General features: G+C 53.9%; 1 protein-coding gene across 1 annotated transcript; it reads right to left on the reverse strand.

Moving 5' to 3' along the window:
- Positions 1-371: 371 nt before the first annotated feature.
- Positions 372-25061, reverse strand: NPLOC4 (NPL4 homolog, ubiquitin recognition factor). The gene is made up of 17 exons (XM_014887457.2): positions 24895-25061; positions 23914-23994; positions 21589-21701; positions 20758-20937; positions 19010-19058; positions 17985-18079; positions 17267-17390; positions 16581-16760; positions 15759-15845; positions 14216-14287; positions 13210-13336; positions 10968-11128; positions 4871-4942; positions 3765-3860; positions 2958-3074; positions 2030-2132; positions 372-1685 (listed from the first exon to the last, which is right to left on the reverse strand). Exons 1-17 carry the CDS (start codon positions 24907-24909, stop codon positions 1528-1530), a joined length of 1830 nt encoding a protein of 609 aa, XP_014742943.1. The 5' UTR covers positions 24910-25061; the 3' UTR covers positions 372-1527.
- Between the last annotated feature and the right edge of the window lie 33 nt (positions 25062-25094).

Raw genomic sequence — 25094 nt, forward strand, 5'->3', positions numbered from 1 at the left:
GACACGAGCCCGGACACACAGTCCCGCCGGGAATGTGGAGCATCCCAGCCCTGGCTGGTCGCAGGTGACAAAGCGCAGGAGGCACGGTGCTGTGTCCCCCTGTTGCAGTGGGGAACACGGAGCATCCTGGCACAGATGATGGAGCACAGTGTTGGGGAACAGTGTCCCCCCATTCCCATCAGGAACACAGAGTATCCCAGCCCCACCTGAGGCGACACAGGGTCTCCCAGATTCTACTCCATATACAGAGTATCCCAGCACCATCCTGGCCCAGGTGAAGGAGTGCAGGAGGCACACACTGGGGTGCAGCATTTTCCCATTCCTGTTGGGAATGTGGAGCACCCCAGGACAGGTGACAGAGTGCAGGAGGCTCTGGTTTGAGGTGCTTTTATTCCATGTTACTTGCAGCCCCCGCGCCTGGGTCAGCCCAGCCCGGCCCGGGCGCTCCCAGCGCTGCATCCCCAAACCCCAGCACACCCAGGGGAAAAGCAACCGCAGCCCGGAGCCGGGCCTTGGGATGAAGCCTTTGGAAAGCCCCAGCGAGGGGCGGGGGGTCCCTGCCCCACTGGGGTCTGGGCAATGCTGTCCTGGAGCAGGACACGCCCTCCGGACCCCTCCCATGAGGGGACACGGGGCAGTGCTGGAACCGGTGCCCCCAGGATTGAACCAGAGCCTGTGGAGCCAGGGCTGGGGAGCTCCAGGATGGGCCTGGGGGTCAGAGGCCCTGTGAGAGGAGGGCTGAGCCCCGCCAGCATCCACCTGCCCCTCTCCCCTGCTCAGCCATGCCCAGGGCAGCCCCAGCTGGGGGATGAAGGGAGGCTGGGGGGCAAGACCCCCGAGCCCCAGCTCCGGCCAGGACATGCTCTGGAGGGACGTGGGAAGGCACCAACTGGAGGACTGGTTCCCAGGGCACGATGGAGGCGAGGTGGGTGCCCGAGTTACGTGGCTGCCCCGCAACCCATCCCTGGGAGCCGAACTGTGCACAGTGGGGGGACATGGCACCCGGAGGGAACGCCCCTCCCTCAGCCCCCACAGGATGCCAAAGCTCACCAAGCAGTGCCAAGCCACGAGCTGGCATGTGCCCACCCCATGCTCAGTGTCCAGGGGTGCCTGTCCTGCTCTGGGAACATCACAGCCACCTGCCTGTGCCACCGAGGCAGGTCAGTGCCAGAGCTGTCGGGATCCAGGCACTCAGGCGGGCAGGGAATGAGAGCAAAGCTGTGGGCAGGGAGATGCCAAAGCCTCCCTCTCCCCTTGGGTAGGAAGTGGGCACGGGCAGCTCCCTAAGCCCCCCAGCTCCCCCAGGGCAGGCTGGCAGCAGCTGAGGATGGTGGGGGGTCAGCCCATGCATAGGCTGAGGAAAGCGTTGGTTGTCCGGGCTGGGAGCCCCCAAAAGGGAGCGAGGAGTAACCGGGGGGCTGGAGCCACCCGTGCCTGGCTCCACAGCCCGGGCTGGAAGCTGAAGGGAGGAGAGGGAGGGGACAGGCGCTGCCCGGCCGCTCCGGGTGGCTCCGGGCAGGAGCAGGGCTAGGAACGGGGCAGGCTGCACATCTCGCAGTGGTCCGTGCCCGGCTGGTTCATGAAGGTGCAGTGCTGGCAAGGCCACATGGCCGCGGCCACGGCGTGTGACGAGCCCCCCATGGCGCCGTATTCCTGCAGTCCCGGGAGCGGGACACCCACCGTGCCTGCGGAGAGAGCCCGGGGCAGTGCTGGGATCCCTCTGCACAGCCCACCCTGCTGCCCCCCTCGCCAGCCCTGCCCCTCCCTGCAAGTGTTCCAGGACAGGCTGGAAGGGGCTTGGAGCAACCTAGTCTGGTGGAAGATGGTAGGGGATGGAATGAGCTTTAAGATCCCTTCCAACCCAAACTATTCCATGATTACATGACCATGGAACAGCTTCCTCCCCACAAGCCTCCAGCAGCCTCTGTGGCAGCTTGGGAGTGGCTCCACACAACTCCCAGCCAGCTCTGCCAAGGGACAAGGGACCCCCTCCCTGAGGGACACCCTGCCCCAGGGACCCCCCTCTTACTGCAGAGCTGCTCGATGGTCGCCCACTGCTCCGATTTTTTCCAGGTCTGTGCAAGCTCCTCATTTTTGGTCCTCACGGCTTCCAGCAACAAGCTGATGCTGTCCTGGAAGTCACAGGTGGGAAATGAGCACTGGGGACCCCTCCAGTGCAAGGCAGGACCCTGAACCTGAGCTGTTCCCCCTTTCCCAACATTTTTGGGGTGCCCCTGTGTATCCCTCTGCTCCCTGGCATTCAGACAGATCCCAACACGCCCAAACCTCCTTTCCTCTGCTTCCAGCAGGTATTCCCTACCCCTGCAGACCACTATCCTGGCACCGTGGGCCAGTCCCAACTCCCAGAGGAGCAATCCCTCCACGCTGGAGCACTGCATCCCCCATCCCTGTTCCCATCCTGATCTCCAGCTGCCCATGGTGATCCCGGCTGCCTCGCACATGTGCAGCCTCTGGCAAGCACAGCCCAGCTGGATCTCACCAGGAAGCTCCGGCGGTGCCGGGGCAGCCGCCAGGCCCCCGGTGCCCGGCCAAGGGCAGCAGAGCTGCACAGCCAGGACCTCACTGGCCAGCCTTGAGTGCTGGGGGCTCTGATCTCCTTATTGTTCCCACCGAATTCCTGATTCTGAGATAATTTTTTAAAACATTTCCAGCTCTGGGAGCTGCAGCCAAGTTGGCTCTGGGATCATGTGGACAACCACCCCCCTCAGTGCTCCCAGCAGCTCAGGGGCTTTGTGTTTAGAGTTTTAAAAAGGTTTTAAAACTCTTTAAACCTTCTCCCAACAGCTTGGTCGGCAAGAGCCAGAACAAAGCCCTGCACAAGGTCATGGGATGGCAGGAATGGTCACCTCCACTCACTTAAGGGACCCTTGGAGGGGCTGAGGGCCCTGGGATGGGGGGATGGTGTGGGGACAGGACCCCCCAGCCCCGTTACGTACCCGCAGAGGCATGACCTCGTTTGTGACCAGGAAGAGGAGCAGATGGAAATCAGAAATGATGTCTAGGAAAATGGAGGAAGTATTTTGTGACAGGTACGTGGCCAAACTGTGGAAGTCCTGGGGAGAGGGGACAGTAATGAAGAGAAGTCAATTCCTATTTGGATACACTTGCAGATATTCCTGTCCCTCTGGATATTGTCTACAATGTGCAGGGACATTCCCAAAATCAGATCTCTGGCTGAATCGCAGCTAACAACTTCCAGGAAAAATGATCTCTGGACCCACAGGAGCTCCTCTTGACCAACCCTGGCACCCACAGAGCTGATCTCAGATCCAAGAGGTGCTGAGGGGGAGCCAGGCAGCTCCAGCCTTGTTCCTACAGAAAAGAGGGAGAAGAGGACAGAGCAGCCCCTTCCTCCCCATCCTCTGCCTTGACCTCTTGCATAAACAGCCTTCTGTGCTTAAAGATTCCACCTAGGAAGAGAAGGCAGCACTCTGGGAGCAGAACAGACCCCAGTGCCAGCAGGTTTGTGCTGTCACCATGGGGCTGGAGCTGCCGGGCAGGCACAGGGAGCCCTGATCCCATCGTGGATCCAGCAGGAGCTCAGCACCGGCCGGCAGTCGGCATTGGCATGCAGACACTGCTCTGTGCAGGAAGGACCTTGGCAAGCTGAGCCAGCAAGGGGTGACTTGAGGGCAGGAAGGGGTGACTTGAGGGCACAGCTGTCCCTGTGCAGATGTCAGTGAGCACTAGGCAGGCAGAGTCCATCCCTATGGAACCTGGCTCTGTTAGGAATTGCCTCTCACCTGAGTTTCTCCCAGCACATCGCGGTTCTCGATGGGGAATGGATTTTGAGAAATAGAAAAAGTGTAGACTGGATCCTTGGGGAAAGTTGTAGTAATCTAAAAAAAAAAAGAAAAAAATCCAAGGAAGGATGATCAGAGAGCAGTGGGATGTGGGAAGGAAGTCCAGATAGATGAGAACAGCCATGGCCATGATCCCAGCTCAGCCAAACAGTGAGGAACCCTGCAGGGATTTGATGGCTGTGAATTGAATTTAAAGTGATATTCCATCACCACAGCCCTTGGCTCCCTTTCTAAGGAAGCTGGAGGGACATGATGGGTTTGGTCTTGACAGATGCCATGGAGAGCATCCCTCTCTGCAAAGGTCACTGGGATACAGCGATCCTGGCACAGCTGTGCCCTATGCCAGGCAGCTGCTGCTGGAGGGAGGTCCTGGGGGGATCCTAATGCTCGTTCCATCCCTCTGTTTTGATCCCAGGAACAGGTGCTTTCACTCCTGCAGGAACTCCCTTGCTCTGGCACTGCCTGTGCCAGGGGCAGCTGGACCAGAGAGGCTGCTCCAGGTGGATCTAATGGTTGTTGGCACCACCTCCAACTCCAGCAATATCATCTGGCATCCCAATTATTTGCTTTCCTGCCTTCCACGCTGTAACTTTGTTTCCCAGCCCCGGGGCTGAGCTGTGCCGTGCCTGGCAGCAGCTCTGCTCCGGCCAAGCCGTGCCAGAGAGTGAATTCCCTCCTCCAAGAAAAGGCATTTCTGGACAACCTGCTGAGTCACTCAAAGGAGATGGATCCCTAATTGCTGCTCTGGAGTTTCCTCATTAGGCAGTGCCCGGGACACGGGTCCGTGGGGCTGCTGCTTCCCGGCCATGTGGCTCTGGGCCAGCTCAGAGCCCTGATAAGGCACCAGGCAGTGCTTTCCTGGAAAACAAATGTGTTTCCTGGCACCACACTGACCCCACGGAGCAGGGCAGCCACCTCCCTGCTAGGAATGCCTGGCAGCAGCAGGCAGAGGAGGATAATCTGTCTCAGGAATCCCCTCCACTGGGAATTTCAGAGGTGGGTTAGGAGTTTGCTCCACTCTGACCATCTCCTGGGGGAATACTCACGTCTATGATGAGGTACTCGACCGGGAGTGGGCGAGCCAGCTGGGTGATCTCATTCCCAAACTTGTCTATGTCCTGAAAGAAAAAGAGTTGGATTATTCCTGAGCCTGGAAGTGCTGTGAAGCCCAAGGGATCCTGCCCTGGAGATGCTCACGCAGAATCCTGAGCTCTGGCAGATCACTGAGGGTGTGGAAAAGAACCTGGATGGATGGTGCAAGGCTGCCCAGTTCCCTGCTGCTCCCTGGGGCTGGAGATCTCTGTAATTGCAATCAGGACCTCTGTTTTCTTGTGAGCCAAGAGAGTGTGGGGTCACAAACCACTAGAGAGGGGCATGGAATTATCCACAGAGTGTAAAGGTGGGATGCTACTCCATGACCATTGTAGGTGAGTCCTTTCCAATCCCGATATTCTACGATTCCATGATTTTAAATGTTTAGGAGTTTAGTCCCATCTCAAAGAGAAGGTCACCTCTGCCTCCTCAGTCGAGGCAAACCTGCCTATCTGTGAGTCCAGGAGTGCCTCAACCAACTCTTCATCTGGGAATTGGGAACTTTCTCAGACTCAGACCCAGACCCTTGGAACCAGCACATCCCACGGCGTAAACTTGTTTTGCTTTGCCAGACGAAGGGAACATAAAGTTTAATTAGGCAGACAAACGGCCGGCATATGTTCATTAATCATAACCTGACAATTAGACGTGATTGATGTCAAACACGCCGGGTTCAAACGCCGCTTCGGAAATAAATCCTGGAGAACTGACACTTTTCATTAAAGATTCCGTACGAGGGGGTTGTGTTTTCTCCCTAAATCATCACTTAACGTGGCATAAATCATTCATGGAGCCCCACATAAATCATACACCCGTAATTCCCAGTCAGGGACGTTGTACTGGACGTTCCATGGGCTCTGGGTGGTAGGAGCTGGATCTGGAGCTGTCACCCCTGAAGGTTTTTGAGTCCTGCTCTTCCTGCGTGGGATGGGAGCAGCATTCCATGGGCTGAGCCAGGGAGCACCATGCAGGGCTCTGCTGCCCACGGCTGACTCCAGGACTCCCTCCCCTTTATCCCAGCCGTGTTTTCTCCCTGAGAACGCCACTCCAGCACCACTCCCCCGCTCTCCCTGGTGTTTACACAGCACAGCTATGTGGAGCAGCAGCCAGCACCATCCCTTTCCCAGTCAGACCTCGCCCCAGCAGGCTCCAGCATGCTGCTCCCCTCCAGGCACAGCCCCCCTTCCTGATCCCCTCCCCAAGCACCCCCTGTCCCCAGGAACTGTTCCCTCTGTAAAAAAAAAAAAAACCATCTCCCTTCCAGTCTTTGAAGCTCCTTTGAAAGGCAATCCTGATAAGGATCTTTGCTCCTTGCACATGACAGGTTGTGGCCTCAGATCTCTCTGGCTCTGACAGGAGCAGGAGGAGCCGTGGAGCCTTTTTTTGGGAGATCACAGGACCCCAGAGCCAACCTGCTTCTAGATCTCAGTGATACCACAAGAGGCAGAAATCAGATCCAATCAACTTCCCAAACACAATCCTGCCCCTGCATGAAGGGACCTGCAACAACTCACGCATAATTAGCCCATCTGGAATTCATTTTCCAATCTAATTAAGTTCTAATATGCAGAAGCATTTTTCCAGCACCTGTTGGCTTTAATCTCCCCCTCCGGGGATTTCCATGTTAAATGCCTGCTTTTTCATGGCATGCTGCTGGGGCCTCCAAGACATCCAGAGACTGGAACCTTGTTCCCCTCAAGCTGAGGACATGTCCTGATCCTGACAGGACAGTCCCCCCAAACCCCAACATTACTCTCCCACCACCATAATTATTTAATTACGTTTTAAAGGCCTTCATGAACATCAAGTTGGGATTGTTGGGAGAAAGATCCTTATCCTGAGCTTGGTATGACCAGGACCCTCCTGTTACTGCTTCAGCCTGAGACCCTCAAAGCCCAGGGAGGGAGGCCAAAGGGAGGCCAGGAAGGGGTTAATGAAGTGATGAGCATTTGGCTTCTGGACAAAAATCCAGCAGCAAAGCCTGAAGGGTCTGGACAATGCATCATCCCAGTGGAGATTGCATCGAAACTGGGATTAGAGCTTTCAACCCACTGTTTGGAGGCAGGAGCTGCACAGGGATGAGGGTGAGCAGGAAAAAGGGTGGGAACACAGACACCTCGGCAGGATGGGAAGACTTCTGGGTGGCCTCAGGATTATCCATGGAGGGTGAGGGGAGCAGCCAGATGAGGAGCCCGGGGAGCTGCCAGCCAGGAGGGAGGCTCAGGATCCGTGTCCCAGGCCAGCCGTGAGCGTCCCACGCTGTCACCATCCCACGCTGTCACCATCCCATGCTGGGAGCATCCCGCATCCCACGCCGTTATTCCCGACCTGCTCCCTCTGCTGAAGGCACGGTGGAGCTCGGCAGCCATCTGTCCTTGCCATGTGTGAATAAATCCCAGCTTTGCTCTTCCCTCTGCTGACTTCCAGGCATTTTCCCGGGCACTCCTGCCCCTCGCACGGGGAGCGCGGCTGAGGCGCAGAAACGAAGCGACTTCTCCAAGAGCAAGTGACAGGTCAGGGAGAGTTGAAACCCTTCCCAGGAGACTCCTGCTGAGCTAATCCAGCATCCTCCTCCCCGCAGCAGCTGGGACATTTAAGGCTAAGGCGGCTCATGAGCTGGTGGGAGGGCAGCCAGGGAAGTCCTTCCCCGTCAGTGAGCACTCCCTGCACCCTGGCTCTCCCCAGGAAGAGGATTTCCAATGCCATGGTAGGACAGTCTCCCTCAGAGGTCCTGCTGGGCTCTAATAAAAGCAGGGTCCTGGCTCAGGGCTGTCCCAGGGAGGGATGGGACACGTGTCACTGGTGCCAGGCCAGGACTCAGCCACAGGAGAGCTCAGAGCACGTGCAGGACTCGAGGGCAAAGGGCTCTTGCACAACGATTCTAAAGGGCTTTTGTCTTACGCCATTCCAAAGAAACTGGAGGCACATTAAACCATCTTAAAGAAACTCTGGGAGGATGTTAAGGCAGCTGGAAAATGCAATTCACTGCAAAGATGAGGATGACATCGTGTTTGCACTGAGCTGTCACAAATACCTGTGATAAGAGACAAAGCCAGCCAGCCCCCAAATCCAATTATCCAGGAGTTTTAAAGCGTCTGTAAAACATCAGGAATCTCTTCCCAGAGTTGATGAAGTTAATGGTGGAGCAGTTCAGCACCGAAGAGTTCCTAGGCCAGTGGACTGGGAGGAGGTGACAGCAGGGACAGGGTGCAGCAGCCCCAGGGAGGGATCCCCCAGCTGCACTCCCTCAATGTTGAATATCCACCCAAGGTATATTCTCAGTGGAATCCAAATCAATCCAGCTGTTTTCTAAAGCCAGATGGACAGAGGAGGCTGCTCAAGGACAGAAGACAGGATGGAAAATCGTGTGGAATATTCAGCTGGGCTCATCCTCATCCAGCTCAGAAACTGGGTGAAGGGGCTGTTGCAACATCATCATCTTCACTCACAGGGTCTTTATCCCAACCTGTGTCTGTGTCTGCACATCCTGGACTCCTTCCTGAGCTCTGTGTGCTGAGCTGGCCAAGCAGCACGTGCTGGTTATGCCCCGTTCCAGCTGGAACCAGTGCTGAGCCCTGATGCTTCCCAGACACCCCCGGAGGCCGGGAGGGATCTGTTCTTCCTCCTGGCTAATCTTACCTGGGGAGGCACCTCAGAGCAAAGGAACTTGTTCCCACAGTCCCCAAACCCCAAACCCCACTGGAGCAGAGCTCTCCCTTCCTGAGCCAGCACAGCAACAGCCGCGTGTCCAAAGCCAACTCCACGGGGGTGGCTCCTCGGAGCAGCAGGCAAGGGGCCAACAGAAAGGGAATGGTAAAGAAAGACAGAAATCACCCAGCTGCAGGCTCAGGAAAACCACAGGACAATGCCAGTGCCATCATCTTTCCCATTTCCATGGGAGAGAAGCAGTCTCTTTTCCCATTGGCAAGCCGGAGGTGAATCCACGGCGCTGCCCTCGGACAGATCCGAGTTCCACGGATCCTGCCTCACATCTGGCTGTTCTATAAATACATCCACACTCCACAAACAGCGGCCTCCTGGTCCTCATCCAATTAGAATTAATTTGTAGAGCTCCTTTCATCCTAAAGGGCTTTTCAGATGAATACTTGGATATTGTATGGGAATGCACATGGGCTTTTCTCTGCACAGTCCCAGAGAAAACAGCAACTACTCCAAAGTGCAGCTTTCTCCCCAAAACTGGCTGGGAGGGGTCAGCACAGAGGGGGGACAAACGGAGAGCAAGGTACTGGACCCCAAAGATTCCATTCTGTGCCACCAGATTCCTGCTCCTCCTGGAGTTCACCAGGGCTCGGACACAGCTGTTGTCACCATCCCAGGATGAGGTAGTGTCTCTGATCTCAAGCCTTGCACATTTAATGGGACCCTAAAGGTTTCCCAAGCCAGGAGTGACTAAGCTTTCCACAGATTTAAGAACATTTAGAAATAATTGAGGGATCCTAGAGCCAAATCCGTTGAAGGCTGAGGGAGAATCCCACCCGGCAGGGCCATCCTGGAGCACTCCATGAAAAGGGCAATTAGGGAGAGAAGCTCTAAAACATGAAATCAGCTGCAGCCCGACCCAGTGAATCAGTGGATGATGGAAATTTCCACGGAAGGCTGGAGCCATCCGTTCCCATTTTGTTTATCTCCCTGCTTCAGATTAGAGATGGGAGTGAAGCCCTTCTGGGAACACCCACCAGCTTCCTGCTGCTCCCAGCACCCCGGGTGGGCCACATGTGGGCCACAGGCCTGCAGGACCTCCTGCGGGGCTGCCCGAGTGTGGCACAGCCTGGGCTGCTCCAGAGCAGGATCAGGGCATGCCAGGAGATGATCTCATCCTCCTCACGTTCAGGGCCAACCTCTGCACACCCGGCTCTGCTGGATTGTGATCGGCTCTGGTTTATCAGCTCCTAGGAGGAAGCTGCCTGCTCCAGAGAGAGCAGGATTCCATCTGCTCTGCCTCTCCAGCACTGGATTCAGCCCAGAGGTGTTCCTTGTTTCCAGGTCGGGTCAAGGCAAGCCAGCAGCCTGGCACTAAAGGGTGGAAACCATGAAGGCTCACAGGGAAACCAGCATTTCCCAGTCCCACATTCAGGAACGCCCTGACCAGCTCTGTTCCCATTGCTGGAGCACAATCCCCTCATTCCACTCCTCCCAAACCAAAGCAGCTTTCCTTATCCCGTGCTTCTTAAAGGACAGCTCTACCACAGGCAGCAGGAGCAGACAGGACAGGAAGGAGATAACTAACGGGGTGATGGATGGCTAATTAACCAGCGTGCAGTGCCATTAATTAACTCCTCTGTTCCTGCTCATGGGACACCAGGAGCCCTGGCTGGAGCAGCAGCGCTATTGGCATCTGCAGGGAGCCTGATCCAGAGTTCCCAACTCAGCCAAGAAGGCACAGGAGGGGCTTCAGGAGCAACTGGCAAGAGAATAACGACGTTCCATCCATCACCAGCAACCCCAAAGTGCAGCAGGCAGGGACAGCAGTGACATCTCGTGTCCTTCCAAGACCCCTCCTGCAGAGCTGCCTCCAGCTCTGGGCTCCTCAGCACTGGAAGGACGTGGAGCTGCTGGAGTGAGTCCAGAGGAGAGGGTATTTATCTGGAGACATTTACTTGGAGAAGTCTCCAGGGAGACCTGAGAGTCCCTTCCAGTGCCTATATGGGCTCCAAGAAATCTGGAGAGGGACTTTGGACAAGGCATGGAGTGACAGGATAGGGGGAATGGCTTCCCACTCCCAGAGGGCAGGGTTAGATGGGATATTGGGAAGAAATTCTTCCCTGTGAGGGGGATGAGGCCCTGGCCCAGTTTACCCAGAGAAATGGCTGTTCCTGGATGCCTGCAAGTGTCCAAGGTCAGGCTGGACAGGGCTGCTGGGATAGTGGCAGGGGTGGAACAGGATGAGCTTTAAAGTCCCTCCCAACCCAAACCATCCCACGACTGTACGAAATCGAATATTTCGGACCCGCTCTGGATGCACATTTTCCCTGCTGCTCCTCAGGATCAGTGCTTGGATCCAGGGGCACATCCAAGGCCCTGAGCCCTCACCTTGTAGAAGACATCAGGCACGTACTGCTCGCTGCTGGACTCCTTGGCATAGCCCAGCTCCGGCGCGTCCCGGCACGGCAGCAGGCACTCGTCCCGCACCAGGGCCATGCACTGGTTCGACACCTGGTACCCCTCAAAGTGCACCTGGTTGTCAGGACCACCTGGGGGAGGACAGGATGGTTAAAGATCCCAGGATCACTGAGGTTGGAAAACAGCTCCAAGATTGATCTGTGACCTATCCACATGTTGTCACCCAGGTCGACGTCCATGGACACCTGCAGGGGTGGGGACTCCATCTCACAACCCTTCCCATGAAGAAATTCTCCCTGAAAATCCTGCACAGGGGTGATTTCCCAGGTGTAACTCCAACAGAAACGACTGGAAGAGCAGCACTAAGGCTGGACTTGATTTTGGAGCTCATTTCCAACCTTAACAATCCCAGGACTCCATGATTAAACACAAGGCTAACAGTGATGAACACTGAGATGAAGCTGCTGGTGCTGCATGGCAAGAATTCCTCTAAACTCCACATTTTTATATCCACTCACATTTCCACAACTATCCCAAGAGCACAGAGCCCAGGGAAGAGCAGGAATGCTCTGCCAGGAGCTCCAAGGAGGAGGAGCTTCCCTTTTGGGGGCTCTGAGAACATCACCCTCCACTACCCTGCAGGCATCTCCTCCTTTTCCAAACAAAACTCAGGCATGCAGCTCCTGTGGCCCTGTTTCACTCCCAAAGATCCCTGAGCTGCAGATCACCTGGTCATGCCAAGCCTGAACAGTGTTTTCTCAGCCTGTACTGGATGCTTTGGTGGAAATCTGACATGGAAAGTGGGAATTAAGAGCCTGGCTCATGGAAGGATCACATGCTTGGCGCTTTCATTTGGATAATGTAAGCAACATCAGGTCATGTGTCCTGGAATACAACTGGAAAGAGAGGAGGGAGGCAGATGGTAGGAAAACGTTACTATTTCCAAAGCTAGGAATTCAGGAGGGAATAGGAATTAATCCATGTGGAGGATTTAAAGGCAAAGTTGAGGCAAACTATCCAAATACATTTCTGCAGCAAAAAAAGAGGGACTCAAGTGTTTAAATAGAACCTGCTGGGCTGATTGAACAGAGGAGAATGAAATCAGCTGGAACAGCAAAGAGGAAATATTCCTTTTCTACCCTTTGATCTGTAACCTCAATCACTCATTGCTCCAGAACAAACAATGCTAGAAATTGAACAGAGACCAGGACGGGGGAAGGCCTGAATGCAGTGTGTTTGCTCAGTAAAACACTTTGTTTAAAAAAAAATTAAATAAATAAATATATATATAAAAAAAGAGATACAGATCTATATTTAATGAGAGATTGATGTGTTTAGCAGTCTGGAACGTACAGGCATGGGCCTGTTAACTAAAACAAGAGCTTTTTCACTGAAAAAAGGCCCTGGGAACCCTTACAAAGCCAGGCTCAGGGCAGGCAATGTCCCATCCCACTTTCACTTTTCACTCTGGATGTTATTTGGAAGTCATGAGGGTTTTTTCATTGTGTTAAACAGAGCCAGAACCAGCGATTCTGCTCCAGGGAAGGTTTAAATGAAGACATGTGTCATCCCATGGAGAAGAACAGAGTGAACTGGGAACACTCCAGCCCTCCCAGCACATGCCAGTGTCCCCTTCCCAGCCCAGCCCATCTACAGAGACTCCCTGGAAACCAGAGGATTTCACCATAAGCACTTTGCAGGAGCTTCTGTCTTACTCAGCCAAAAAAATGTTTCCAAACATTTTTTTTTTTTCCCTGACAGATTTTTTCCCCTGTCAGGTTTCCCTGACAGCAGCATGAGGGAGGTAAAGATCTCTCCTGAAGGAGGAACTAATCCATAACTCTGAAGTGTTGTGGTTCTGCACTGCTGCTTCCAGGCAACAGAATTTGGAGCTTAAGGATTTGAAACAAAAAGTGAGCAACAATTGTTGCCCTGGCTGCATGCAGAGAGTGATTTCTGGGTCAGAGAGGTGGGGCTGAGCCTCAACTCTGTCTCTTTAAACAGTTGTAAAGTAAAAAAAAAACAGGCAAATAAATAATGAGTGAGTAATTGTAGAGAGGATAAAACAAAGAATGAGGAAGTATTTTAGTTGATAGAGCAAACCCCTTGTTGAACAGGACAGATGGGGAGCAGGATATGTGATTTTTGGTATATTCTTCTACTAACAAGAGGTAATTCAGGTGAAGCCCAGAGGGCTGAGGCCTGTTTGTACCTGTAGCCACGACTGTGACAAACTTGGATCCAAAGTGCCCATCGGGAGAGAGGCGACAGATGTTGGGCTGCTGGTTCTGGAAGTTGCCAGCTGTGATGCACTCCTCTGCACTCAGGAAATACGTGTCCTGAGGGGAGAGCACGGACTCCAATCAGCCAAAGGACAAGGTGACGTAGCCCAGACCTATTTCCCTGGGCTGCAGCCAAGGAAAACGACCAACACCCCAGGAAAACACGCTTTCGTGGAAAGCTGCTGCAGAGCCCAGGACAAGAATGTGACCTGTCAGCTCCCTGGGCTGCCTCTCAGGACTGTCCCACATCGAGTCCCACCCACCTCTACACACCTTCCTTTTCTTTTGGAAAATCAAGTTTCACTTTCCAAATATGGGTATCACTGGGTTTACAAGGACAGGAAGCTGAGGAGGTCGAAGTTTGAGCCACGTATGTGTCACAAAGCCCAGCCCATGGGAACATCCTCTGAGTCACTCTGCCTCGCTGGGTTTGTCCCTCACATTCCCTTCCACTCCCTGGAGTTTTCTTAGCCCTAAAAAGGGCAAGGATAGATGGGACTTTGGGAAGTCCTTCCCTGTGAGCAAGGTGAGGCCCTGGCACAGGGTGCCCAGAGAAGCTGTGGCTGCTCCTGGATCCCTGGAAGTGTCCAAGGCCAGGCTGGACATTGGGGCTCAGAGCAGCCTGGGACAGTGGAAGTTATCCCTGCCCATTGTGGCACTGGATGAGCTTTAAGGTCTCTTTCCACCAGAACTATTCCATGATTCCATGAGCACCATTTCCTCAAAGCAGGGGTGTGAAGGGCTCCAGCAGCTCTGCCTGCTTCCCAAACAGCTCAATCCCAACATTTCCAAGGGTTCCAGCTCCTTTTCCTTCAAAAGTGCCAGAAAACCCATCTCCCAAGAATTCCAGTGCCACCTGCAGCCCTGGCTCAGCTCTCTGCCTGGCACAGGAGCTGGAATTCACTGGGAATTCGCTGGGCCACTCCTGGATCTCACCTTGTTCCTGCTGTATCGAACGGTGCCTTTCCGTGTGTCTTCTGAGACCAGGTCAGTAAATATCCAGCCAACCTACAAAGGGGGATGGAGAACATTGCTTTAAGGAAAAAAAGGACAAAAAAAAAAAAAAAAAAAAAGAAGGAAAGAGGAAACCAGAAGAGCTCAGACATTTTCTGCTCACAGGACACGATGTTCTTGGCTCCTGTCGGCCCTGTGCACAGTGCCTGCAGGGAATGGCTCTCCCAGCTGTGCTGGGCTCCTTGGAATCCCATTTCCAGGAGCAGCAGCATGCCAGCTGGCCAGCCAGGGCACCTGCAGCATTAGGTTTCACTGTGGAATATTTTTTCATGGAAAGAGCTGGAGGCTGCAAGAGGCCTCAGTGCCACCACCTGCTCCCACCCCCAGCATTTCCTACAGAGAGTTTGGAGCAGGATCCAGAGCCCACAGGTGACAGCAGCTCATGTGGCCCCAGTCTGAACCTCTCACACAATCCCAGTTGGAATCTTGCACGCACTGGTTGAGAGAAAGCTGATACTGGAGTGTGATTCATTCCAAACTGGAGTGGGCACTGACCCCGGACAGCACATTGCTGCTTTTTGTGGTACAAACACAGCTCAGAGTGAATCCTTTCACACACGTGTGACATGTGTCCAAACACTCTGGGATCAATCGTTCCACACAGGACACACACCTTGGGATGATCCATCTCCACCCAGCTCCCACAGCATTAACCCTTCCAAGGCAGAACCCGTCCCAACTCCCCTGGAGCCCAGGCAGACCAAACCCTGCACCCAGCACTTGGTGATGTGTTAAGTCCCATGGATTAAAAATATCTGATGGGAGAACATGGAAATAAATAACACACAGAGAAGTTCTGCTGCAGCCTCTGGCAAGGGGTGGGATCTTATCTGGGAGAACAAAGCCCTCCCCAGATGTTTACAGTCTGCACTGAGCCTTCTCCCAGGCGGGTTTTCTCCAGCAAGTCAAATCTTGTTTTGTGTACATCCATTCCTGGCATTCCCACCATTCCAACGCTGCTCCCAAACCGGAAAACATCAGCACAGGTTGGAGGGCTGGCAGGAAATCAGGAAATCCTGATGGGATCACTGCAGGCTGGAACTGAGGGGGATCTGCACCCCTAACCCCACACATCATTGACTCCCTGCAGCACCAAGGAAGGGAACACAATCCAAGGGCAGCCCCTGCTTCTGGAAACGGAGCACAGAGTAAACTCCAGCTCCATCTGGGCCAAATTAGCATTTGCCAGGGAAATGTTCCCAGGAATGGCTCCTGTTGGAGGGGAAGAAAGGGAAGATGGAGTTTGTGCTGCTTTGCCCCTGCTGCTGCAGCCACACAGCCCTGCAGGGCCCTGTGCTTGGGAAAATCCTCTGGATTGGGTTTCAGACCGAATAATGTAACAGCTGCTGACACTTGAGCAAGATTTAGGTAACCTAGAGGGTCTTGGATAACCCCATGAAGCTGCAGAGAATTGCTGAGCACTGCCCTGCCACACATGGACACGTGAGATCCGACACATCCTGACCTTTCTCAGGCCGAGCTTTGCTGCGATCTCATCCACAACCTCGGCTTTGGGATCCTCCAGGATCTCCAGGCTGTTCTGGGTGCCAATCTGCAGCAGAGAGACACTGGTTAGTGACACAGAACTGGGGAAAAAACCAGTACAGCCACTGTGGGCAGTGAGGCAGAGGGTGGGAGCAGAGCTCTGGGCTTCCCCTCGGGCATCACCACAGACTGGTGTCACCCCAGAGACCTCCCTGCGCCACTCTGCTCTCAAGCCACACTCCCATTTGTTCCTTTTCCACTGACAATCTGTTGGATTTTACTTGGCAGCCGTGCAGCAACCATGAGGAGGAAGGAAACACATGAGGAGCACTCGGCTGAGGAGTGGTGCCGTGCCCCACCTAGCGGGGACTCTGGCTGCTCCAGCCAAACCCATCCTCAGCCTCTCCATCATTTCGCCTTCAAATCATTTAGACTTCATTCTATCTAATTAAGCTGCTTCAGTTTTCCCAGAGAGCTGGTAAGGAACTGAAGCAAGGGCTGCAACTGTTTTTTACTAGCAGGGAATCTGCTGGAAAGCCAGGAATCAAGGAAAGATTAAAAGTGAAATTCACCGTTAAAGCCACCCTGGATTTAAATACAAGGATAAAAAAACAACAAAAAGCAAAACTGGAGTTTCAAATTCTTTCTGTGGCTGCAATGGATGGTGATGTTAAGGACATAAATCATGTCCTCCTTTCCTCAGGATAGTTTTCCTTGGGGAGCTGCAGCTGGAAACACCAAACTAAGAAGGTGTTTGTGTGCTCCCCAATTCTGAGTGGCCCCTGAGGGCCCTGGGTCTCACCTGGGGGGGTTCATAGATGGCTGCCACCTCCGCCCGGATTCCCAGCGGGATGTCTTTGTGCTCCGTGTACCGGCCGTACAGGTAGCCCAGATGTTGGTTCCCTGTCTTCCTCCAGAAGTCTAGGAAGCGATCTGCAATTGTGTGGTTCTCAAACATGATGTTGTCAACATGCCTGTATTTCTGTTTGACAAAGTTCAAGTGTCAGGCCGTCCTCTGCTGGCTCTGGTCCCTTCCCAGGACACACACCACCCTCCGGAGCTGGATCCTGCACAGCAGGGCTGGGGGAGCCTGGAGGGGTCCCTCCCTCTTCCCTCTGCTCAGCTCCCACCCCTCAGCACGGCTCCCTGCTCAGCCTGGAGCGTGGCATGTGCTGAGCACCCCCAGCACCTCGGGGGCTTCACTGGCACCTTCACCCCAAGAGCCTCAGCAGGGAAAAGGACACTGAAATTTAGAGGAAACAATCAGAACCTCAGAACTTTTAGGATCCCATGAGGGAAAGCAGGAGGATTAATCACCAGGATTCACCACCAGCTCAGTCCTCACGCTGGGAGGAAATTCTGACCCAGGACATTTTGGAGCCCATTTTGCAAGGCTTGGGGACTTTCTGCTCCTGGTTGGCTTTTTTGGAAGTCACCTTTCCCAAAGTAAAAGCCAGGTCCCCTGGCAGGTGCCCGAGCTCCTCTCACCTGTCGGTTGAGGGTGATGGCGCTGGGCTGGCACTTGGTGCAGATCCCCTCGGGCCAGGGAGGGTGTCCCTCACACCCCGACTTGATCTTACAGCTGATGTTCTCCAGGGCTACAAACTTCCCTCTGGGAGACGAGGGAGGAAGAGAGGGGGAGAAGGAAAGGAAGAGGAAAAGGCTGCTGTTAGCACAGTAAATGTTTTTGGAGCAACCATTTGTGGAGTGTGTGGGAAGTAAGAGATTGCAGCACCACAGCAAATTGTCCTCTAATGTGCACAAGGCTTCCTGGAAAGGGAGATTCCCTTCAAATGGAAGTCTCATGGACTTGACCTGCATCTTCCAAAGGGATTTTAAAAGTCTCCATAGTATTTAGGAATAGCAGGGAGGTTACACCTCTGTGTAACTTATGTCCACCAAGTCTGAGAAACAGGCTTGGTGTAACTGGGGAACTTCTTTCCTTACATCAGGAGAGTTTCCTGGAAGGAATTATATTGCCACAGGAAAAGGAAAAATAGGAATAAAATGGGGACATAAAATAAAAAGACAGACTTAATTTTCCCCTCCTGTCTTTTCCTTTTAACGCCAACTTTTTAATGTGTTTTTTTCTCCTCTGTTTGCCATTCAATTCTTGTGTCCAACACTGAGATCTGTCTGTACTTTCATTTGTGTTAAAAAAACCAAAGCTCCAACCAGATTCCCTTAAATCCAGAGATTTCCTTACTTGTCTGCCCCTCCGGTCAGCTTCCTGATGTAGGCATGGAATGACATGTGCTTCACAGGAGGCTCCAGATGGTTCAAATAATCCTCATCGAAGGGCTGCCAAAAACACGGCACAGAGCAGAGCCAGGTCACACACCTGTCTGATAACACCCTGATCCCTCAGCAAATGCATGTTCCACACTCAACCCCGCCAATGTGGAAGCAATCAAGGAAATTCAGGCTCATTTTCAAGGCAGCTACTACTGGGATGCAAACAGTGCAGCTTTACAGTGAGGAGGTTTATGGTGGCCTTCTGCTCCGGGAACAGACTGGCCTCACAAATCAGAATCTCAAAGGCAAAAAGCTTTTTCTTTTCAATATCTAACAACAAACAACGGGCCCAGCTGTTCCAACACAGCCAAGGATTCTCAGAGCACTTCCAGCAGAGGGGAGCAGCCATCCTGGAGCAGCCAGGATTCCCTCGGGAGGGGTGGCTGCTGCTTTGTGACATAAGTTTGGAGCCCCAGCACGTTTGGAGGTGTCACTAAAGCTGGAAAACCATGGAGTGGTTTGGATTGGGAAGGGCTTTAAAGCTCATCTCATTCCACCCCCTGCCATGGGCAGGGACCTTCCACTATCCCAGGCTGCTCCAAGCCCTGTCCAACCTGGCCTTGGATACATCCAGGGATGGGGCAGTCACAGCTTCTCTGGGCATCCTGTGCCAGGTGGTTAAACTGGGAAGTGCTGAGATCCAGGGGAGAGGGGACAAAACAAGAAAATCCAGGGAAGAGTGAAGACTGAGGGAGAAAGGAGCTTTCTTGAAGCACCTTCTGTTAAACTCATTACTGCAGAAAACCAGCTTTAACCAGGATCAACCCAGGGCCACAAAGGCCTCGAGCTTCAGTGATCCCAGAACCAGCAGCTCTGGCAGTGCATGGAACGATTCCAGCCTGGAGCTGCCACCTCTTGGCAGGCAGCATTCCTAGGAAAAGTGTTCCTACTGGGAGGAACTGGGGTGAGTCTGTAGCACCTTCCTGGGGCTCTTACCTCCAGTGGGACACAGTGCACACATTTGCCCAGGGGGCCATGGCGACATCTGGGAAGAGAGAGAGAACTGGGGTTAAATCTCATTTCACCTGGAAACTGAAGGAGGAATAAATCTTATATAATCATGGAAAAATGAGCCTGTAAAAGTTTCTCTGGAGTAAGTTTGGTGTGGAAGATCTACACGAGCTCTGAGCAATTCTCCATCCCCCACATGGCAGGGTGATTTTAACAAAAAGCCACCCAAAATGTTCATCCTTTATCACGCAGGGCAGGCACAACCAGGGAAGTGTGTGTTTATCAGGCAGATAAAGTCCTGCTGGGTAGAGTTACAGAGGAGAAAACATCTCCTTTTGTGGTGATTGCTTTAAAAAAAAACCCTAAACCAACAATAAAACATCCCCAGCACGAGGTCAGTGCTGGTTTCCAAAGGAAGGGCCCAGGAGAGGAGCAGTGAGGTTGGGCTGTGGAAACAATGGATGGGATCCTTTTTTAAAGGATGTTTTGTGGCAGATAATGTACAGAAGGGAGAGTTAAATGATGCTAAAGCACTCAGCATCCTTCACTGGAGATTGATCCACACTGCCAAAGCCAGGAACCAGCCCAGACGACTCCTTTTATCCTCACAGCCTCCCCTGGGCCTCGGCTCCCTGCTAGGAACAACTCCATCAATTCCTCTGAAAAATGTGGCCAAGTCCAAGGCAACATTTCTGCCACAGAGTGGTGGGTTTGCCTTTATTGCTCCAGTGATGTGACATCCCATCATTTATGGCCAGCTGGGAAGGTCAGGGAGGATTTCCCACAAACTTCCTCATTGCTGCTGCACTGAAGATAAACCACGTGGAGGACAACCCCAAGGGGAAAGGCAAACTATTCTGTTTTACCTTTAAAATTTTCCCTCCAACCTTCTCAGGAGTCTTATTCCAGAGGGTTCCAGCCCCAAGGCCACAACCAGTGCAGACATCAGGCCAGGACCCAACTGGGTCATTAACATTGAACAATAAAAGTCCCCTCCCAGCAGAGGATGTTTTAGCAGCATCAGAGCAGATTTTGGGTGGATTTAACTCGTTTTTGTGTTATTTTTACACAAAGAGAAGCTGCTTTGTTTCCCTAAGCCTCTTGCATGGAAGAGCTTTGGGAAGTTGGACTTTGGTGCATTTTTGTGAGCAAAAGGGACTCCCTGGTTTCATGGAGAGCTCAGGCAGACACGTGATGAAGGGAAGCCAGAGCAGGCAGAGACCCAAATCCCACATCCAAACCTCTGCCATTGGATACTTCCACTCCTTCCCTTCCATGTTTTCCTTTATGAGGAGTGGATGAATCTGAAGGCACAGTGCTCCTGCCTGGGACAGCAAATCCTGTGCCAGGGCCTGCCCACCCTCACAAATAGAATTCCTTCCCAATACCCCATTTAACTCTGCCCAGGAAAAATGCTGGAAGTTCATTCTCATCTAGAGAATTCCACATGCTTTAGGAGCACAAAATCCAGGAGCTCGAGCACCAGGGTCTCCATCAGAACAATGGTTGTTCTGAGTGAAAACTGCCAAAAATCCTGGGATTTGGGCATCTGCTTCCTCCCTGGGCTCAGGAGGGCTCCATTGAACCTCCCAGGAAAACAGCAGGGGCTGTTTTCCCTTGAGAATGTCCCCAGGGCACTCAGGATGGAGCCAAGGGCAGTTCCCACAGAAATTCCCTGACTGCTGGGCTGGGCCATCACATTCCAGGCTCTGGTGAGACCCAGCCCCACTTACAGCTGCTGGTCTCGGTTCCGGTAAATCTTCCCATCCTGCTTGATCAGGTACTGGTCAATCTCATCTTCCACCACCTGAGGGGCTCCCCCAGGCCGGGAATTTTGGGAGACAGAGGTGTCCATGGTCTCTGAGGAGGAGCCAGCTGGGCTGGAGGGATACAGGAACAGCATATCCCCGTGCCTGCAGGGTGGGAAACAGCACAAGGGTAGCGGCAGGTGTGGGAGACAGCACCCAGAAAGCTGCAGGTGCTTCCCTGACAAGTTCCATGGAATGTGAGAAGAGCATGGAATGTGGCACAGATTCCTACCAGAGCAGCACAGGTGGAAGCTGCTCTGTGAGCCACCTCTTCCTGCTTTTATTTGCAAAAAATGCAAATCCTTCCATCAGGAGACAAAGCTGAGGGGAAAATATGGAGGAGGGAGTTGGGATGAAGGAGTGAAAACAAGGATGTGGGAGAGAAAGCTGGGATGAGGTAGGGAAAGGAGGGAGAGGGAGGGAAAGCAGGGATGAAAGGGTAAAAACAGGGATTCAGTAGGACAGCTGGGGATGAGAGAGGGAAAGTGGGGATGAGGCAGGGAAAGCTGGGACAAAGAGGTGAAAGCAGGGATTAGGGAAGGAAGTCCAGGGTGAAGCCTCCCCACAGCAAACACACCCCATGGAGGGACCCAAGGGACAGCCACCACCTCTCCTGTGTCACTGGGACCTTCCATTCCAGCACAGCCACCAAGGCCCTCCCTCCCCAATCCCAGACTGGAAGCTGGGCACTCCTGGGATGTGACTTTTCCCATTTTGGAAGCTCCAAGCAGAGCTCCCCTCCCGGTGAGGACTCACTTGATCTTGAGCAGGTTGAGGGATTTGTTCTGTGCTGCCGTGATCTCCCCGGTCCTGTTCCGGTTGGTGTACACAGAAAAGCCATTATTCCTGAACCCAAACTCCTTGGCCACCTGGAACACACGGAAAAGGGACAAGGTGTGAGGTGTGAGCCTTCTGAAAGAGGCTCAGAGCCACAGCTAATCCCAGAGAACTTCTCCTGCAGAAATTCAGCTCAATTCACCCCCGTTCCTGAGCTCGGGATAACAAGAGATGGAAACACCTGGAAAGACAAGCAATGGATTAAAGCAGGAGCTTAAACAACTTGACCAGAACTGTCTCTGCCTCACACAACACAAATGCAGAGTTTCAGCTAGAGCCAGGCAAGCACTGCATGACTGGAGGGGGAAACTTCTCCATGATCCCAGTTTTCCTGCTCCAGCTGCACCAGCACACACCAAGTTATTCCAATCCTCCTGCAACCAGAATTTCACAATCATCTCCTTCACTTCTGTGCATCTTTTGCCCTCAGCTCCATTCCCACCTCCCAGCTGCTTCACTCAATCTCTTCCTGCTGTTCTGTCCCATTTTCCCCCCTTTCCTCCTCTCTCCCATGGAATTCACTCCCACAGCAGCCACCCCTCCCCAGGCAGGTTCTCCCAGCTCAGATTAAGTCTGGTTTACTTGGAATCACTCCAACACCTCTTCCCAGAAAAAAATAATTTGCACATTTAGCCCCTTGAGAACTTCATCAGTTTCGAAGTGATGTTGAAAGTTTGTCTATTTGCCAGGTTGTGCCCTAAATTCTGAAGTGAAAGGCCTTTATTTTTTTTAATAAAAACAATCCTCATGGCTCTGGTCAGAGTCAGGGACAGGATCTTGCCCACAGGACAAATGTGATGAGCCATGAAGAGCTGTCACATGAGCAGAGCCATGAAAAGCAGTTTTTTTCCTGTCAGCCTGGCTGTGATTTGCAGCACAGAGCAATCCCTGTGAATGGGACCCTTTCACAGGGATCAGTTCCTGCTCCTCAGGCCACAGAATTCCATTTTTGGGGGCAGACAAATCCCACAGCACATTAACAGCAGTTTGGATTTAATTCCTGATCCTGAGCACACCCAGAGTGACTTTTTTTGGTGCTTTTCCACAGGATGTGCCACAGGAGACAGAGAAGATTCTCCAGCCCTTTATTCCCGGAGTACTTTTGGAGCAGATCCAGGGTAATTCCTGGTATGGAAGCAGCAATCTGACACCTCTCTAATTCCAGCTGTCCCCCTAAACACCAAACCCAGCCCCTGGGTGAACATTCTGGCCTTCAAATCCACAGCAAAGGTAGGAGAAACCTGGATTTAGATAAAACACAGACCTCAAGTGGGAAAATTTGCCACTTTCCTCTTCCAAGCAAACCCTGCAGCAGGAAATAAACCCAAACATGTCTCTGCTCCAGCTCAGCCAGAGCACAGAGCCTTCCCCGGATCAACAGGCAATTCCAGGTGCTTTTGTCCTGGCAGGAAGTGTTTTCCAGTCTGATTGTTCCCTCAGGTAACCTGAGCCCTGGAAAGCAGCAGCTGATTCTGCACAGGCTCCAGAGATCCTGGGAGCTCCTCTTGCCTTGGCTGAGGCTGCTCAGAGACTCAGGGAGTGTCCCTGAGCCAGCCCTGAAAAACATCAGGATTTTTCCTGGCCAGGTGGGAATGCTGTCAGGGAATGCTGTCCTGTCTGGGCCACAGCTTCAGACAAAGCTGTGACTCACAAAGGGAAGGTTTCCACCTGCTCCCATTCCCTTTGGGAATACACCTAATGGAGCAAAGAACCGGCTCCAGAGGAATTCCAGGAGGGAAGCAAAGGGAGAACTGCTCACTCCTGAAGAATACAGAGCAGCTGCATCACAGCAGAGCCAAGAGCTCCTGAGATCTCACTCCATCCCTCCCTTGCTCTCTCTAAATCCAGACTGGAAAACCAGGAGCACACACAGCACATCCAAACCGTATTCCAAGCCCAAATCCAGCAGCTGAGCCAGCCTGGAACCCAGCTGGAACAGCAGGTTTGACCATCCCACAGCTTCCCTTCTGCTTCCCAGCTACCACTTCTTTGGGAGAACCCCAAAAAGTTCTTCCCAGGAAAGTTCCCACCCTAGGAATCCCCGACTCCCAGCTGAGGGAGTTTTTTCTGTGAATTTGTTATTTTCCCTCTGGGACAACACAAGCTACCCCAATCAAAGTGCGTTTTTCCACATGGAATGCTGTTCCTTGCTGCTGCCAGGGGTGTTAAACACAGATCTCCCACAGGACAGAGCCACGGGAGCCCTGCCCCATCCATGGGAAGGCACTGTGGATCCTGGGGTACCTTTTTGAGGAACGTTCCCACTGTTTCTCTCTTCGTGGCTGTGATTCTCTTCACTCCCTCTGGTGACTGCACACGGATAATCTGGGAATGAGGGAACACTGAGTCAGGGAAGTGGGACAGAGCCCACCCTGATGTCCCCCACTCCTCCCTCCTGTTTCCATCGTCCACAGGGCCTGGGAACACCCAGGAGAGCAGTTCTGGGGGAGTCTGTGACATGGGGGAACCATTGCAACGCTCCGGCCTCTTGGCACGAGTCGGCTCCAAGGAAAACACCTTTGGCCAAAGCTTTGACCTCAGAGATGGAATTAGACCTTCAGGAGGGTGGATCAGACCTTTCAAGGGGAGTTATTCACACAGGCACCGGCCCAACTGGTGTTACTGGGCACTGCACTGGTCGTGGCTGAGCCCCGGTAACGAGGGAGGGGGGAGAGCCACGGAGCTCCAGCTGCTCCCGGGAAACCTGAGCTCCTGCACGGCAGCAGCTGCAGATCCGGGGGGAACGGGCGAGGGGAATCCACCGGGGACAGGCAGAAAAGGGACAAATGTAAATATCGCTGTCCCCGGAGCGCTGAGGGGGACTCGAGCAGTTCTAAAGGGGACGCTCAACTGCTCCGGTGTGACACGGGGACACGGGCACGGCAGGGGACACAAGCAGCTGGCCGTCACCCCTCAGGAGCCCCTTTCCACTCTCCCAACTTCCCTCACGGGCACAAACCCGCCGGGACGGGGCCGGGAGCCCTTCACCGGAGCGAGCAGCCCCTTCTCCACCCGGCCCGAGCCCCCTGCCCGCCGCTGAACTGCACCACGGGCTCACGGCCCCGACCCCCGTGCGGAAAAGCACGGGAGACTCGCCCGCGGCGCCGCTCGGGGCGCTGCCCGGCCCGGACACCGCCGGCCCCGGCCCCGGCCCCCCGTCCCGGTGCCGCGTCCCGGCCCCACAGGAATCTGCTGCCTCATCGCCCCTCCCCCGGCCGCACTCACAATCGTCTCGGCCATGGCGCTGCCCACGGGCCCGGGGCTCGCCGCGCCGCACAGACACGGCCCGGTCCGGCCCGTCCCGCTCCGCTTCTCCCGGCCCTTCCCGGCCTTTCCCGGCCCTTCCCGGCTCCTCCCGGCCCGGCCCGCCGCCTCCCGGGACCGGCCCGCCCTCGCGCCCGCCCCCCCCCGGGCCCCGCGCCCCG

The sequence above is a fragment of the Sturnus vulgaris genome, chromosome 20, assembly GCF_052056855.1.
Source record: "Sturnus vulgaris isolate bStuVul1 chromosome 20, bStuVul1.hap1, whole genome shotgun sequence".
In the NCBI taxonomy this organism is placed as follows: Eukaryota; Metazoa; Chordata; class Aves; order Passeriformes; family Sturnidae; genus Sturnus; species Sturnus vulgaris.

Excerpts from the sequence above, each read along its gene's own strand:
- NPLOC4 (XM_014887457.2), bottom strand. Across the intron at positions 21,702-23,913 it reads TGGGAACGTTCCTCAAAAAG|GTGGCCAAGGAGTTTGGGTT; the intron begins GTACCCCAGGAT and ends CGTGTGTTCCAG. Across the intron at positions 16,761-17,266 it reads CCATCACCCTCAACCGACAG|AAATACAGGCATGTTGACAA; the intron begins GTGAGAGGAGCT and ends TTTGTCAAACAG.